Source organism: Ambystoma mexicanum, chromosome 8, assembly GCF_040938575.1.
Source record: "Ambystoma mexicanum isolate Mex_15411 chromosome 8, UKY_AmexF1_1, whole genome shotgun sequence".
Taxonomy (NCBI): Eukaryota; Metazoa; Chordata; class Amphibia; order Caudata; family Ambystomatidae; genus Ambystoma; species Ambystoma mexicanum.
In genome coordinates this window covers 1,622,089,503-1,622,105,787 of record NC_090929.1, presented here as the reverse complement: position 1 = coordinate 1,622,105,787, position 16,285 = coordinate 1,622,089,503, and the positions used below count along the sequence as shown (strand labels likewise).

At 49.8% G+C, this 16,285-nt stretch overlaps 1 protein-coding gene across 1 annotated transcript in view; it reads right to left on the bottom strand.

Annotated features, from left to right (window-relative positions):
• The window catches only part of TRUB1 (TruB pseudouridine synthase family member 1), a 296,367-nt gene that overhangs the window by 56,398 nt on the left and 223,684 nt on the right, over positions 1-16,285 (bottom strand). Inside the window, exon 5 of the mRNA XM_069611896.1 lies at positions 13,554-13,626. Coding sequence (XP_069467997.1) covers positions 13,554-13,626 — 73 coding nt within the window. The remainder of the gene's footprint in view (positions 1-13,553; positions 13,627-16,285) is intronic.

Below are 16,285 nucleotides of genomic sequence, written 5' to 3'. Positions count from 1 at the left end.
GTTCTAAGGAGTGTATTCTTTGTCGTGGAGGGTGGTTCTGGGGACGCTGCAGTAATTCGATACAGTATCCTGTGGACACCGTTGACAGCACCCATCTGTCTGAGGTGATCCCTTCCCAAGCTTGGGTGAAGTTGGAAATGCATCCCCCTACTGGGGTTGCGTGAGAAGGGACCCTGAACTGAGCGTCACTGCTTTGGTGGAGGCGTGCCACCTCCCTTGTTGGGGCTGCCTCTGCCTCTTCCACGACCTCTCTTGTTACCCCTGCCGTAATTTTGGGTAGACTGCTGGTTGTTGTTCCATTGTGTACCCTGTCCTTGGGCATAGTTGCCTCTTTGTGAATTTTGGCCGCGTGGGCGACGAAAATTACCGTTCCCCCTCTGGTTAGGGGGTTTGTTGGTAAGCTGGCCAAGGGATTTGAGAGTCTCGTATTCGTCCTTGGCATTTTTAAGTGCGTCTTCGACCGCTTTCCCAAACAATAGATCGGGTTCCACCGGCTTGTCTATTAATGAAGCCTGGGTTTCTGTTTTGAACCCCGACTGCCGTAACCACGCATGTCTCTTGATAACAGTACCTTCTGCTATCAATCTTCCTGCGTTGTCCGCGGCGTCGAAAGTTGCTTTTAATATGCAACCAGACACGGCTCTACCTTCTGCCGAGATCCGAGCCAACTGGCCCTTTAACGGTTCAGGAGCAGAGGCTATGAGTGCCGCGACTTCTTCCCATTGATGGCAGTTGTAACTTGCCAACAGGGTGGTGGAGTTTGCAATCCTTGCTTGGTAGGCGGACGTTGAGGCTACCTTTCTGCCAAACCCGTACAGTCTTTTGCTCTCCTTGTCGGGGGGAGCTTCTGATGACGATAAGGGTGTCCCAGCCCTCTTCCGAGTGTTGGTAACCACTAGGGAGTCTGGTTTGAGATGTCCTCTTATATAAAGAGGGTCAGACTGGGCTGCCCGAAAAAGTTTTTCGACTCTGGAGTTGACGGCTCTGGTGAGGTTAGGATTCACCAGGGATGGATCTATTCTACGTTGGATGGATTTAAGGATAGGGATGGTCTGAGCGACCGGCCTCCTCTCTCCCACCAACTCTTCTGCGAAGTCCCTTTCCTCCTGTACACCGTGGGTGTCGATGTGAAAATGTTCTGCTGCGCGAGCGAGAACTTCATTAAGGAGGGGCTGGTTATCGACTGGCGAGTCGGTAACTGGGGCTTCGCTCTCTACCGGGGAATCTACTCTGTAAATTTCCTGCTCATCATCTATCTCCTCCAGGTCCTCATCATCCGCATAGTATTCCGTCCCGGTCTGTTCTTCCATAATTTCAAACTCCTGGTTTGGAGTAGAGTATGGAGTAGAGTAAGGCTGCACCTCGAAGGGTTCAGGTCTTTCAAACCGGGCCTTTTTACTTAAGGGGATAGGATCAGAGGAGCCTGAGGGTGTGGCCCCTTGAGGGTCATACGAAAGGAAATGTTCAGGGTTTTTCTCATAAAAATCAGCTAAGGAAGACATCCTTGACATGACCCTGTCTATGTCTTCACTGGACCATACTTTGGAACAGGGTATGACTTTAGTAGTGACTTTAGTAGGCACCTTAGGGGACTCAAGGGTACCCTTACTGGGAGTTGCAGTAGATTTGTGTTTGTCTGTCTGCTTAGGGTGGAAGGATGGTCTTAGAGGAGTGGAAGGCTGTGCTTTCCGCTGTTTCCCCCCCTCCCCATGCGTGGAAAAATGTTTTCCCTGCCCCTTGGAGGCCCCAGAGGCTTTCGACGGCTGTCGTCGAGGGTCTGGGGAGGTATCTGTGTGTTTCGAGCGTGGGGCCTCGCTGGTGATAACTGCGGCCCCGGTCTCCTGGAGCGCGGCCTGGGGGTGGAAGTCGTCTTCGTCTTCCGACGATCGAATTTCCGTTAATCTAGGGAGCAAGGCACTCTTGGCAAGAGTGGATGATTGCCTTGCGTCATGAGGCGATCTCGATCGAGAGCGCCCAGAGGACACCGAGTCGGACCGTTCTATCTGTGCCTCTTTCCGAGAAGTCGACGTCGTCGAGATTCGGTTGGACTTAGTGTGCTTAGTGTGTGTAGGGTGTGTAGCGCTTGCGTCGCCGGGGGTCTTCCCCATAGCCGCCCTGCCGGACAACCTTCCGAGGTCGGGGACCTGCGCTCGGCAGTCTTTCGACGCCGTAATGCCCTCGCCGTCCGAAAGTGCGGCGTCGCTGCCATCGCTGAAGGCGCCCTCCGCTGCCATGGCCGCCTGCCTGGCGTGGTGGGCCCAACGCTTTGTCGAACGGTCCTTAAGTGTCTTAGGCTTAAACCTACTACACGCTCTGCAGTACGCTTCGGGGTGGTCCCTCGGCAAGCAGAGATTGCACGTGGCGTGCCTGTCGACCCAAGGGTATTTGCGGTTGCACTTGGGGCAGAATTGGAAAGGGGTACCCCCCATACGCACCTTGAGGCAGCGGGCTGGTAAGTGTAGGAAATATAAGGTGTACCTAACGGTGTACCTATATACCAAGAGTGAAGAGTATGTACCACCCCCCACTCTCCCTACTTGCAGGGCCGAGGCCAGCGGCCTACTAGGCCCGGGCCGAGGCCAGCGGCCTTCCGAGGCCCAGATCTGTCGTGCAGCAGCCGACGGTCGATGTCTTCTCCAGCCGTCGTCGAGTGTCGACGTTGGGGTGGGGAAGGATGTTAATAAATAAGTTTAAACTTTAATGATAAGTAAAAGTATGGCTAAGGCCAGGGAACTCCGCAAGATGCTTCCGACCAGTATGGCGGAAAAAAACAATCTGAGGATCCTAGACGCGTGAGGGATCTTGGGTACAGTGGACGTCACACTAGGGATAGTATTACTGGCACGCCTGTGTCGACGCCCATTTTCGAGTTTCGAAAAACAAACTGTAATACTCCGCAGCTTCCACTAGATGTCGGCCTATGCACAGCATGTGATCTAAGCAGATTCCACAAGCCTCAGAAATATATATATATATATATATATATATATATATATATATATATATATATATATATATATATATATATATATATATATATATATATATATATATATATATATATATATATAGATGTATTACCATCAAATGGCCAGATACCCTGATCATGTGTTAGTTATTGGTTGGCAGCACCGCTTGAGAAGTAGTGCACCATCCGTCCTTCATTACCCGAGAAGCCCCAGTTACTCGCCCCACGCCTTGGACAGTACAGTGGTGCGCAAGCGCAGAAATGGCACCATTCACTCCCGGACCCAGCTACTCGGGGCAGCAACAGAAGGAGCAAAACATCTGCTTTCTACACCGGCCTGACTCGCATAGCCCCACAGAAAAGGCAGAGAGGCTGTGGCAGTGGTGGGCAGGTAAGTTGGGTAGCATGGATACAGTGCTTCTAGCCTGGCCAAAGTGTAGGGCCACACAAAGCAGTAGGGGGGAGAAGGAAGCCAAGCATGGCCTAGAGGCATGAAAGGTGCACCCTGCTCTTCTACCTCTTGGATCTCTGAGACTCTGAATCTCATGCTGCTGATGTCCTGGAATATTGAAGGCAGGTAGAAAGAAAGGTCTATTCTGATTTTCAAGCCCTCGCCAGTCAAGGTAGATTTGCCAGGCATCTATATTCTTCTCCAATGTGAGGCCATGCTACCTGCAGGAGGTGGGAGGTATTCTGCAATCAGTCTTGCTGTTAAGGCCATCCCACCTGCCAACAATTTAATAAGGATGGACTTCAAGTCTCTTCCCATAAGAGGCAAAATTAAAACAGCACAGTACTGTGTTTCAGGAGGCTGCAAAAGCAACAAAAAATATCTGTCTTTTAGTACTGTGCCCAGAACACCCTCCCAGAAATATGATTTTAAGCATTTATTGACACACATTGAAACTAAAATTAAAAACCAATCTCCCAGCCTCAATACAGTACGATCAATTCTCAAATATGTTCCATCTGACAAGAGTGGCACGTTCACCAACTAGTAAATAATGCCCGTGTCTGTCCGGTGACAAAGTCGCATATTGGGAGAGGAAGGAGAGGGACTGAAAGACTGGGCCAGGAGAAGCCATCCACTTTGTGAGGCAAATCACAGAGGCGGTAATGGGGGAATATCCCACAGAGCCCTTCCAATCTCTACCCCATTATGGAGTATCAACGGTGGAGTTGTACCAGGAGGCAAAGCCACATGGCTCCCCCGCCTAGGGAGGGGTTTGTGAGAGCTGCAGTATATAAGTCTGCCACTGCCCTGGGAACTGATGCGTGAGCCCACCTGTGAAGAAGACAACCAACAAGCAGAGTTGACCACCACCAGTGAAGCAGACGACGAACCAGCAGAGTGGACCGGGAAAGGTGCACGGATGGATGTTCAAAGCAATTCTGGTGCTGGTGGACATGGTTAAATCTGCTCTTGTGAGCACACTTGTTAGCGCGAGAATACATTCCTCAGCTGTTCAGGGTGCTAGAATGTGGGACCAGGTCCACCATGATTGCTTTGCTCGATTCAATGATGGTAGGCAGCATTTTTGAGTGTTTGGCCTAACTGAATATTAAATTACACCAAGAACTAGAGAATGCGGACAAGGTAGGAAGACTAAGAGCAGGCCAAAACAAAGAGCCAGCAATAGTGGGTAAAAGGACCCACCAACCGAGACGCTTATTGGGCTACCACACTGACCGAAAGTTAAGATTCCAGTGAGGAGCTGTGCTAACAAAGAGCAGTGAGAGAAGTGACCCATAGGTAGCTAAGCCAAACAGCCCAGACCCTGAGAGACGTTAGACTTCAATGGAGACTGATGCAACGTGCCTGCAAAAAGCAGTAACCTAGAAGCCGACATGCATTGAAGACCACGGAAAAACAGCAGCATGACAAGCATTCAGAGGGGTATGGGCTAGATAATAGCCTTAAGAAAAGAAAAGAGAAAAAAAAGGATAAGGGAAAAGTAAGATTTTTTTTCCTGGTGGGATTGCAGCCTGGTAGGTTCCAGAGACTTGAACTGGAGAAGAGCCTCCGACAGGCACCTTTCAGTCTTGGCTGGGGGTGTAGGGTTTTAGAACTACTTCACCCTAAAAAGAGGTCCAAAGTGGGAGTGGATTCCTACCAATTAGTGGATTGGCATACAGGGAATGCTGGAGATTTGTACGGTGGGCTTCTACCCCATGGGGTGCTTGTGTGGCTAACCTGGTTTTCGGCATCTCTTAACCTTTCGGCCAGCCACCAACCCCCTTTTCTTCCATCTTTCCTCAGCCCGACCCCTCTTATATTGCCATCTCTTTGAAGGAAAGGATGTGCTTTAAAGTCTTCCAGTAGGTTTTTCCTCAACCCTAACAATTCTTTTTTTTTTGTTATGCTTTACTACTTTCTAATGCATATTGTGAGGAGCCAGAAATGTGGGAGGGACGACTTTGTAAAGTGTTTTCAAAATTCACCATTTTATTAAATCAAAAGGGTTAGATACCTGCCTCACTGTCCCTGCCCAACGAGGATTTGCCTGCCCAAAGTAACACTAACAAAGGATATCTGTCCCTCACACTTATACATTTAACAAATCAATAAGGTAATGCATGTTAGTACAACACAACAAAATAATATCACAATTGAACCTGTAATATGACCACAGTCCTGGCTTATAGTCTGGGTGAATTCCCCTTAACATTCCAAGGGAGGAGCCTTCTAACCAGAGGGCCATGCACTGTGGGAAAATACTTTATCATGTACACAGAGAATGGTCAATGTTTTATGGCGGAGTGAGACCTGGGGTTTCTACTGGTCAAAATGGTTCACCAATATAAATAATGACGCAAGTTCTGTATGCGTTGTCACATGGGGCCCCACAATGGGGACCATCCAGTCAACACTGGAGCCTCAAACACAGATCTGATCAACACACCAAGCTGCAAATGCAAAAACAGTTCTACATACAGTGTTAAGGCACAGCAAAAGGAAACCTTGGAGCTACACCATCACAAAAAACAATGAAAGGTCCTGCTCCTCACTGAGGCCGCAGGATGCCAATAAACCCAACATCTCAATCCAGAATGCTTCTTTCTGCAGAAGTATTCTTAGATCGTTGCCATGTCACAGGTTTGTCACCTCTTCCAATATTTGAAGACTCATCTGGTTAATTTGTGTTAAAGGAGATTGGATAGAGGGCGCTAGAGGGCCAAACAAGATGGCCGCACTGTAGCGAGCTACCGCACGGCCAGATATTAATCCTGCATAATTTTGGAGTTCTACCGCCCTGACCCAAGTTAGCCTAAACCTCCTAGACTCGCTACACTCACCAGCGAAATTTCGGCAAAAATGGGTGCCTCGGCGACCCCTAACGCGGTAGCCCGCGCTCACGGCCTGTGTCATCCGAGTAGGCCCATCCACGGCCGGGGGCGTGTGCAGTCACAGGGCCCGAGCGGAGTCCCAGAGTGATGGGGACTCCTCCCCTCCACTGCACCCCCGGGAGAAGTGCTGTGCTGCGCACCCGTGAGCAGCGGACGAAGAGCAGAGCTGGACCCCACCCCCGCCAAGTCGACAATCCATGACACGCGGCCCGTGGTTGTAGCCAGAGCAGGCATCCGGGGCACGCGGCGGAGGAGACAAGTCCCCAGCCGGAAGAGAAGAGGGTCAAGCACAGATCCACCTCTAACGTCCGGACCCGACGCCGGGCGCGGCATACCCAGACAGCCAGGAACGAAAAGACGACCCGAGTACCACAGCCCTCCCTGGAGGAAAAAGATCTGCACAACACACGGACAGGCTGAGCCCAGTGGCGGGCACCGAGTAACAGACTGCTCGGCACAGGTACGGCGCGGGCTGGGTGGTAACTCAGTCTCAACTGCCTCTCTGCGCTCCCATACTGCTCCAGTCCCGCACCGCACACACAAGCCGCATCTGCTGCCATGATGGGGAAAACAGACCTGCGGCCCCGCGTCTCCCTAGGGTCTAAAGGGATCAGGCCTACATCGCCAAGCAGCGTCTCTCCTCCCGGCAAGCACACCACTGGGCCCCCGGAAGAGCGCATTATCAGCAACTTACACCAGAGCTGGGCTCGACTTTCAAGCTCCCTCTCATACTGTGATAACTTGCACCAAGAATCCAAGCTCCTCCACAAGGAGTAACGCATAGACGTCTCCGGCAGTCCTGGTCCAATGGGGAAGACAGACAAATCCCAGAGAAAGCTAACCTTCAAAGCTGGAACTGCCCCCAAAACCCCTAGACTCCAAGAAGAACCAGAGTCCCCAACCGATGGTGAACACCGGATGGCAGAAGGGAACGCCACAAGGGTCTCTTGCTGGACCTGAAAGCGGGCATCAGGAGTCTAAATAATAAAATGGACGGCCTCTCCTCTAAAGTCGATTCCCTCCAACACAGAATGGACACCCACACCGAGCGCCTCAATGAGGTGGAACAACGCATCTCCAACCTCGATGATAACACAGTGACCCTAGAAGCCAGAATCTCTCAGCTCGAGACCCAAATGAAGGTCACCAGCTCCAAGTGTGAAGATTTGGAAGGCCGTTCCCGACGGAACATCAGTATTGGGGTGAGAGAACACCAGCTCGACACAAAAATGGAGGACTTTGTAGAATCACTATGCACTACCCTTTTCGGCCGAGATGACCTCTCACACCTCTTTGTCATCGAACAAGCACACAGAATCCCATCCGTCAAACCCATCCCAGGGACTCCCGCCAGGCCAATAATAGCGAAACTACTCAACTATAAAGAACGCAACGCCATCTTGCAACTGGCCAGGGAGAAAGGAGAGCTCCTTCACGATGGGGACAGGATACACTTCTATCCGGACTTCTCCCCAGCCATTCAGTCCCAGAGAAGATCCTTTACTGCTACAAGACAGACTAAAAGAGAACCAATTCTCTTACTCAATGCTCTTCCCGACGCGCCTCAGGGTCCAGCATGGGGGGGAAAAAGTCAATTTCTTCCAAACACCAGAGGAGGCCAACACTTTCCTGGATCGGGAAGGATGCCCCGGGCTGAGCACCAAACAAGCACGAATGCAAAGAAAAAGAAGCTGCAGAAACCCCTCTTGACAGTCTTAAGGTCATCAGCACTAAAAACTGAATACAAAAACACAGAAACTGGTCCAAATGTCACTGGAGTCTAGCACTCTGCGGCCGTGCAACTTGGGAAGCCCCTATTGCCCCTTGCACAGCAAAGTTAATTCAACTGTTCATTGTTAATGGGTGGGAAAGTAAGGGATGGATCCGTGCCATTGCGGATCTCACCCCGTCCAAAAGCACCAACAGGCGAGTTGGGGGTTGCCTGTGTAAGGAAGGACGTTAGAGAACAAGGTTGGGAATGCGCCCCCAGACCGCCGACCCCCGCCATCCCCTCAGCTCACCGTGCTCTGTCACTCCCCCTCCTCTGCTTGCTCTGGAGACCGGCAGGTGTCAGTCGCCGACGCTACCATCAACACCAGAAGATCCCTCATGTCAAGCCTAACAGCAGCACAAATATTCACAATAAGCGAATATTTCAAGGTAGCCACTTGGAACATTAGAGGGGGCAATCGCCCCTAAAAAACAAGGAAGCTCCTGCAATAGCTGAAGAGACATGACATACGTTGCCATGCTCCAAGATACGCATCTCCTTCCCGAAATAGAGCACCAATGGGCCCGCAGCTGCGGCGGTCATAGGTACTTCTCGTACTCAGCCTATGCCAGAGGAGTGGCAATCCAGATCAACAGACGATCAGGGTTTCGACTAGTAAACTCCATTAGGGACACCGAAGGCAGATCCCTCTTGGTGAGAGGGATAGTGGAAGGAAAAGAGGTCACTTTAGTCAACTCATACAGACCCTATGTAGATGGAGCAAATATGACTGGGTGCTCACACACCTCGCAACACAGGCAGCGGGAATGATCATCTGGGAGGCGACCTCAACACCACCCTAGACCCAGCTAAGGACAGGTCGCACAACACAACACTGCCGATCTCCAAGGCCGCCCTCCAAATACAGGAAATCTGCAAGGCTTATAACTTGGTAGACGCATGGAGACATAACTGGGAACAGTGCGACTACACATTTCATTCAGCAGTGCACAACACCAGCTCCAGAATAGACTACCTTTTTATCTCCACCGGAGGTTCGTTCCAGCCAGGGCTCTGCCAAATATTACCGAAAACCCTTTCCGATCACTCCCCGGTAACCCTCATCTGCAATCCAGCCACCTACAAGTCTCGCCTGCTACATTGGCGCTTCAAGCCGGGCTCACTGCAGGACCAAGTGTTCGCCTCAGAACTACGCGATGAGATCTCAACATTCTTGGAAAACTATGTGGGTTCAGTGATTTCGGCGAGCATGATCTGGGAGGCACTAAAGTGCTTCGTGAGAGGGGTCTGCTTGGCCAAAGAGAACGGCATCCTTAAACTGATCCGTCAAGAGTTAACCTCCAGTGAAGAGCGCTTAAAAACCCTCGAGCTTAAACTCTCCGCCGCAGACGACTCCGCAGTCCAGGTCGCTCTTAAGAAAGAACTACAAACGTTCAGGACCACAGCGGAACAAAAAATAAAACTCCTAGGCCGGAACAGCCAGATCCGTCACTATGGCGAAGGCCAAAAACCTGGGGCCCTCCTAGCAAAGCTGGTAAATGCTGACAGGAAACTCACAACGGTCGAGAGAATACGCTCTAGTCACAGCACAATTGTGCACACAGATGAAGAAATAGTAAATACATTTCGATCCTTCTACCAAGACCTCTACTCCTCTAAATACACCACTGACACCGAAGCATTACACAGATATCTCGAAGACACTGAGCTATATTGGGTAGAAAGAGATCTACACAAACCCCTTAACGAACTCATCACGTCAGACGAAATAGTCAAGACCATCAAATCCCTCCCCAACACCAAAGACCAGGGCCCGATGGTCTAATCGGGGAATTCTACAAAGCCTTCGCAAATACCCTAGCCCCCCTTCCCTCAGAGGTTTACCGTGAAGCGCTAGAATCAGGCTCCCTCCCACAAACCACCCGAGAAGCCAATATTATCCTTCTACATAAATCCGGCAAACCCCCAGAAGAATGTGCGTCATATAGACCCATCTCCCTACTTAACTTAGATAATAAAATACTGGCGAAAATACTTACCAGGAGGCTGCTGCCACTGATGCCTGGTCTCGTACTTGCGGATCAGGCCGGCTTTGTACCAGGCCGCAACACGACATTCGGCATCAGAAGGCTGTTCGGGGTCATGGAAGCTCTCAACCCCGATCACCAAGCCGTCGCTGTTTTACTTAATGCCGAGAAAGCTTTCGACTCGGTGGAATGGCCCTTCTTATTCGCAGTACTCACTCGGATGGGCCTAGGAGCCTGTTTCATTAAACTTGTATCCCTACTTTACAACAATCTGCAGGCGACAATAGTAGTAGGATCGGCGAGATCGACTCCCATCAAGTTACAACGGGGTACCAGGCAAGGCTGTCCTCTGTCAGCATTGATATTTGCATTAGTAATGGAACCCCTGGCATCGTTCCTTCGATCCAATCAGCTCCATCGGGGACTCAGCATAGGCCCCCACAGGCTGATCATATCCCTATATGCAGACGATGTAGCGTTGTTCGTCCATGACCCCGTCGAAAACCTGAACCCAATAATGAGAGAGGTAATTAAATTTGGGGTAATCTGCGGGTTAAAAATTAATCATACCAAATCAATAATATTCCCGCTCACCCCCGCCACTGCACCATTTGCTGACGGCTTTCACTTTACATGGGAAACCTCACGGGTACGCTATCTAGGAATATTAATGTCGCTAAACTACCATGAAGTCTTTCGGGACAACTACGAGTCAACATTAAAAATACTCCAAGAGAAGGTTAACCTTTGGAAATCTCTCCCGCTAACCCTGTGGGGCAGGACATCCTTAGTTAAAATGCTAATTTTGCCGAAACTTCTTTACCTTTTCTCCAACATCCCCATTCTTCTCCCACAACCCTTTTTGAGGAAACTGAAAGAGTCTTGTCCTTGAACTCCTATGGGCAGGCAAACCCGCCAGAGTGGCTCATTCAACCCCGATACTCCCGGTATCTAGTGGGGGACTCGCTCTCCCGGACCTAGAGAGATTCTATTGGGCGGCACAGGCGCAGTTCCTCGGCCACTGGTACAATACTCACCTTGTCAGACCCCATGTGCAAATGGAGCGGGCCCTGGCGACTCCTAACCTGCTGAGGGCGGTGGTTATTAGTCAGCTCCCAGTGCCCTATAACACTATGAATGTTGTCCTCACGACGTACGCAGTCTGGAAGAGACTTGCATTAAAATACGGAGTCTCAGTGAGATACTCACCCCTCCTCCCGATCAAATTCCTCCCTGGGATCCTCTGACCTCCGAAAAAGTCTTCCATACTTGGGTAGCCAAATTACAGCTAAACACCCTAGGTGATCTGTTCACTGAAGGTATCTTTATGACTCCAGAGCAGGTAACGGAGAGAGGAGGCACTACCGCTCTAAATAAGTTTCTTTATTTTAGAACTAGATACACCCTCCATGCACTCTTCCCCACCTTCCCACGTGAACCCTCGACTTGGCAATTATTGCACAACGTGATTCAAACGCAGGGGGAGGGAAGATAGTTTCAGCCATCTATAAATCTATCCTAACTGACACAGCAAACATTAACCCCCGCACGAAAACTAGATGGGAAAAATCCCTTTAAGCAGTGATCCCTGAGGAGGAATGGACATTTATACTAAGACAAACACAAAAAATAGCACTAAACTCACGTCTCAAGCAAATTCATCTCAACTTTCTCCATCAGACATACTTCACCCCCACTAAAAAGAACAAACATCCAGACTCACCGGAAAAATGCTAGAGATGTGGAATCTTAAATGCAGACTTTGTACGCCTCGCATGGGAATGCCCCAAGTCATCACCCTTTTGGTCCCAAGTCCTTCAGGCCACGTCGACAATTATTGGAGAAGCGCAACCCGTCCCGACGGTGGCACTTCTCGGGATGACGCAACAACTTTCTCCAGCTGTGAGGAAACTGACAGGTGTGCTACTGACCCTGGCCCGCAGAAGAGTCACCATGACCTAGGGACGGGGGCCAGTCCCATCGGTAGCAGACTGGCGGAAAGACAGCCTTTACTGCCAAGACGTCGAGTCTGATTTCATCAAAACACTGCCACAACACGCACGACCTCCCGACATCTGGGGCCCGTTCGTGGCATTCCTAATCAACGAAACAGCCGATGACGCATCGTCCTCGATAGGAGAACTCGGCACCTAATGCAGGGACACAAACCTTAGCCAAGCCAAAGAAAAACCGGCATAAGTACTTATCCACATGGAGGAGGAGTCAAACTACGGCAAGGATTGACAGAGTGGGGAGGGCGGAGAGTGGGTCAGGCACTTTGGGAGCACACCCCTTTGAGGTGCGATTGTTAATGTAATAAGTTTGGAAAAATGCAAAAATAAAGATTTTTTTTTAAAAAAAAGGAGATTGGATATCTTTAGATCTTATTGCTGCTTTATGTTCATTCCAGCATGCCCTTGTCTCTTGTGTCTTTATTGGCAATATACAGTAATCCACATGGACGCTTACTGAAATATACCATATTCCTTGCCAAACGGGTCGCACACATTCTCAATATAACTTTCTGGCCAGTATGTGGATGCCATACCAAAACTCCTTGGATCACTGCGTTACAAATCAAATTGGAATAAGTACCAAACTTGGGTTGCCCCAAAAATGGGACTCTGGTCAGTTGTTAGCTGCATATACTAACATGTTTCGAAGATTACGGTTCCGCGAGTACATAAAAGCTGGTGGTGTGGAAAAAAGTACAGACAAATCTTGCACCAGACTTAAATCTTTGAATTAAACATGTAGATCTATACAGCGAGGGAATATCTCTTGAGTCAGAGGAAAACCCTCACTCTCTCAATGCCTGTATTATTCTCTCTTTTACCTTCTCAAATTGGTCCATCCCGTCATGGTAGTTCCAAGAGTGCCATTTTTTGGAAAGCATTGAACTCCCAGTCCAGTCCACAGCGGATACATAGAGTTAGTTCTCATTAACATTGCAAGGGAGAAGCCTTCTAAACACAGAGCGATGCACTGGGGGAAAATGCGTTTGATCATGTATGCAGCGAATGTTCAATGTTTTAGGAGGGACTGAGACCTGGGGATTCTACTGGACAATTATTTGGACAATTGTCTCTAGGTGTTCTGGCTCTATCCTGCTAGCTGAGGGGTTTCCTGTGGCAGGATTAGGTAAACCTATGCTACTCATCCTTTGTTACTCCAGCTCCATATGAGGACAGCCATTTGTGTGCGAACGGGCGTTTTGGTGTTCAAGCTTTGTGACTAGATTCAAAATGTTCATTAAACCTTAAAGTGTTTTGAGACCGTTATACGCCGGGGATACACACAAGTCTGACCGAAATCATTGTTTTGCCACTTCTGCACGGTTATGTGTTTGTGATTGCAAACAACAGATTTTGAAGAGAGAAAAAAAATTAAAAAAAAATAAATAAAAAGAGAACAAGGAGGAATGGAAATCCAAAGTACAGCTACAACCACCAAAAGACAAATCCAAAAAGATACTTACATTGGTGGAACCTGCATTATATCACCAACAAACTTTGGTAGGATGCCTTCCATATCAGCCCTGGTGATGCAACCTACAACAGAGACACAGGGACAGGATGGTGAGCATGCAGAACAAATGACATGCAAGCTAAGGTTATGCTCATTTCATGTGTCTTAAAAAGCCGCTTGTATATTCAGATACAATGACAAAATCTATAGCTTGCCTTTTCTTCAGGACATGTCCTCACGATCTACCTTCAAAGAAAAATCCTGTGCCAGCAAAAAAGACTTCTGAGATAGTTCGATGATTGTTGGTGTGCTTTTGCATGATACTCTGTGTTTTCCACATGCTCAAAATTTAAACAATCACCCATCATTGCACTTTATAGTTTAACATTGCCATGAGTTTATTATTTTTGTACACAATTATTTCACTCTTCTACAATCAAATATTCTTGGGGCGCTGTTGCGCGCAAAACAAGATGGTCACCTGAGCACAGAGCTCCACAGCCCGGCGAATGTGTATGGTGCGATATACATCCTTGTTGGGTGCTACTGCCAGCGAAATACTGCTCAAGCGATAGCGGCGATCATCAGTTACCTGTGGATATAATTTGGAGCCCCGGTACCAGCCGCAACGTGGCACTGGTACTGCCACAGCAGCCGTAAAGACAACGCAGTGGCAGTTGGCACCAGCAGAAATCTAGGCTGGCACGGGGGAACCATGGCCAGCAGTCCATGACTGTGCTCTCGCAGGCCACCCGACGGAGACCACACAAGCAGAGTCAGTGGATGCTGCCAGGGTGCACTACCAGGAAACGGCCAACAGTACTTGGCGCCTTGCAGAGGTGCTGCAATCCCCAGCTGAGGAGGTGCGCGCAGCCTGCCCTGGCGCTTCCATGAGGCAGTGAGTCGGGTGTTCATGCGAGACGCAGGATCCGCCACGCAGTACCTTGCTCCCGATCCCTCCCACATTACGGACACCGCTGCTGGCCCCCGCCCGATCCAATGCTGCTCCAAGGAGTTGTGACATCGCTGGAGGAGCGCGCCATAGATTTATTGCACGGGGAGGACACCGCCAACTTAACCACCCGCTGCTGTGGCCTCGCTGGCTGAGGCATACAGCACGGCCCTTATTTTTCATTGGGTCTTGTGGGCTGGGAACATTTGTAACAGACTGCAACAGATTGCTGGCTCCAGACCTGCAAGCACAGCGTGGGGTTAGTGAGGCCTTGGTGCTGGGGGACCATTACTCAGGGCAAGGGACCGCGTTGCATAGTCTACTAAAGCCAGTGCACCGGACACCCTGGGGGCGCGCCTCACTGGAGCCCATCTACTCCTGTGTGCAATCCTGAGCCACCATGACTAAAGGGGCTGGCAGGAAGCAAAGCTCAATTAACATGTTCACTAAAGCGACAACTAAAGCCCCAGAGACTGTTAGTGATGCTGACAGTGGGCCATTGACATCTGAGGAGCCCACGGAACTGCAGCGTATGATTGAATACATGCAGGAGGGGTTCACAACGCTACATAGCAAAATGATGACGTGAGAGGCACAATCAGATACATTAAAGCCTGCATGGAAAAAAACGGACACCCGTCTCACTGAAGTAGAAACTAGAGTGGGGGCTGCTGAGGACGACATCACAATGCTCAGATCGGAGGTAACATCGCTGGCGAGACAGGTGCACGCTATCAGCAAGAAGAATGAGGATTTGGAGTCTCACTCCAAGCGCAACAATATACGCATAATAGGGGTTCCGGAAGACATTGACAAACCCATTGAGGACTTTCTGGAGCGTACCCTCCCAACTCTGCGGGATGGGCTTAAACTATAGCCATAGTTTGCGATTGAGCGTGCCCACTGTTTTCTGGCGGGGAAACCTAGGCCTGGTCCCCCCCCCCCCGACTGATAACAGCCCAGAGTCCTTAATTACTGGGACAGGGCCGCTTTGCTGCGAGCCATCAGAGCCAAGGGGGAGCTGGTCCTCGGCTCCGCTAAAATCCACCTTTACCTAGATTTCTCAGTTGCAATGCAGCAAGAGCGGAAATCCGTTCCGACTGCCAAGAAAATGCTCAGTGATGTGGGTGTCAAATATGCCATATTGTATCGGGCTAAGCTCAGGATTGAACACTCTAAGAGGGTCGACTTCTTTACTTTACCTGAGGAGGCTATACAATTAATGAAGGACCACTTCCCGGGGTAGACCCTGCTGTTTTATGTTTGTTTTGTGTGTGTTCTCTCTCGTTCTCTCTGTCGCTCTGTCGCTCTGTCGCTCTGTCGCTCTGTCGCTCTGTCGCTTCCTCCCTCTCCCTCCTCCTCCCCACCTCCCCCCATGCAAAACTGCAGTTATTATTGTTGGGGTGGGGGAGGGAGGATAGCTATAAGTTTACAGAAAATGCTTGGCTTATATGATGGGACATGGGGTGAGACATCACTGGTCTGCAATGTTCACGAGATGCTTGCTTTTGGTCCTTATTGGATCTATGCTGCTTAATGCGTGCCAGCTGAATGGGGGCCGAGGTATTGCAATGCATGAGCTGGAATGCAAGGGGGTTGGGTAACCCAGTTAAAATGCGAAAACTCCAGCTATAGGCTGAACGCCACAAAGCATGCGTCTTGTTCTTGCAGGAGACTCATGCGCTTGCAATAGGTTGTGACAGGTTTGGCAGGAGCTGGGGGACACAACGCTATTACACTACATATTCGACCCAAAGCCGCAGTGTGAGGACTCTCTTGCATAAGTCTAT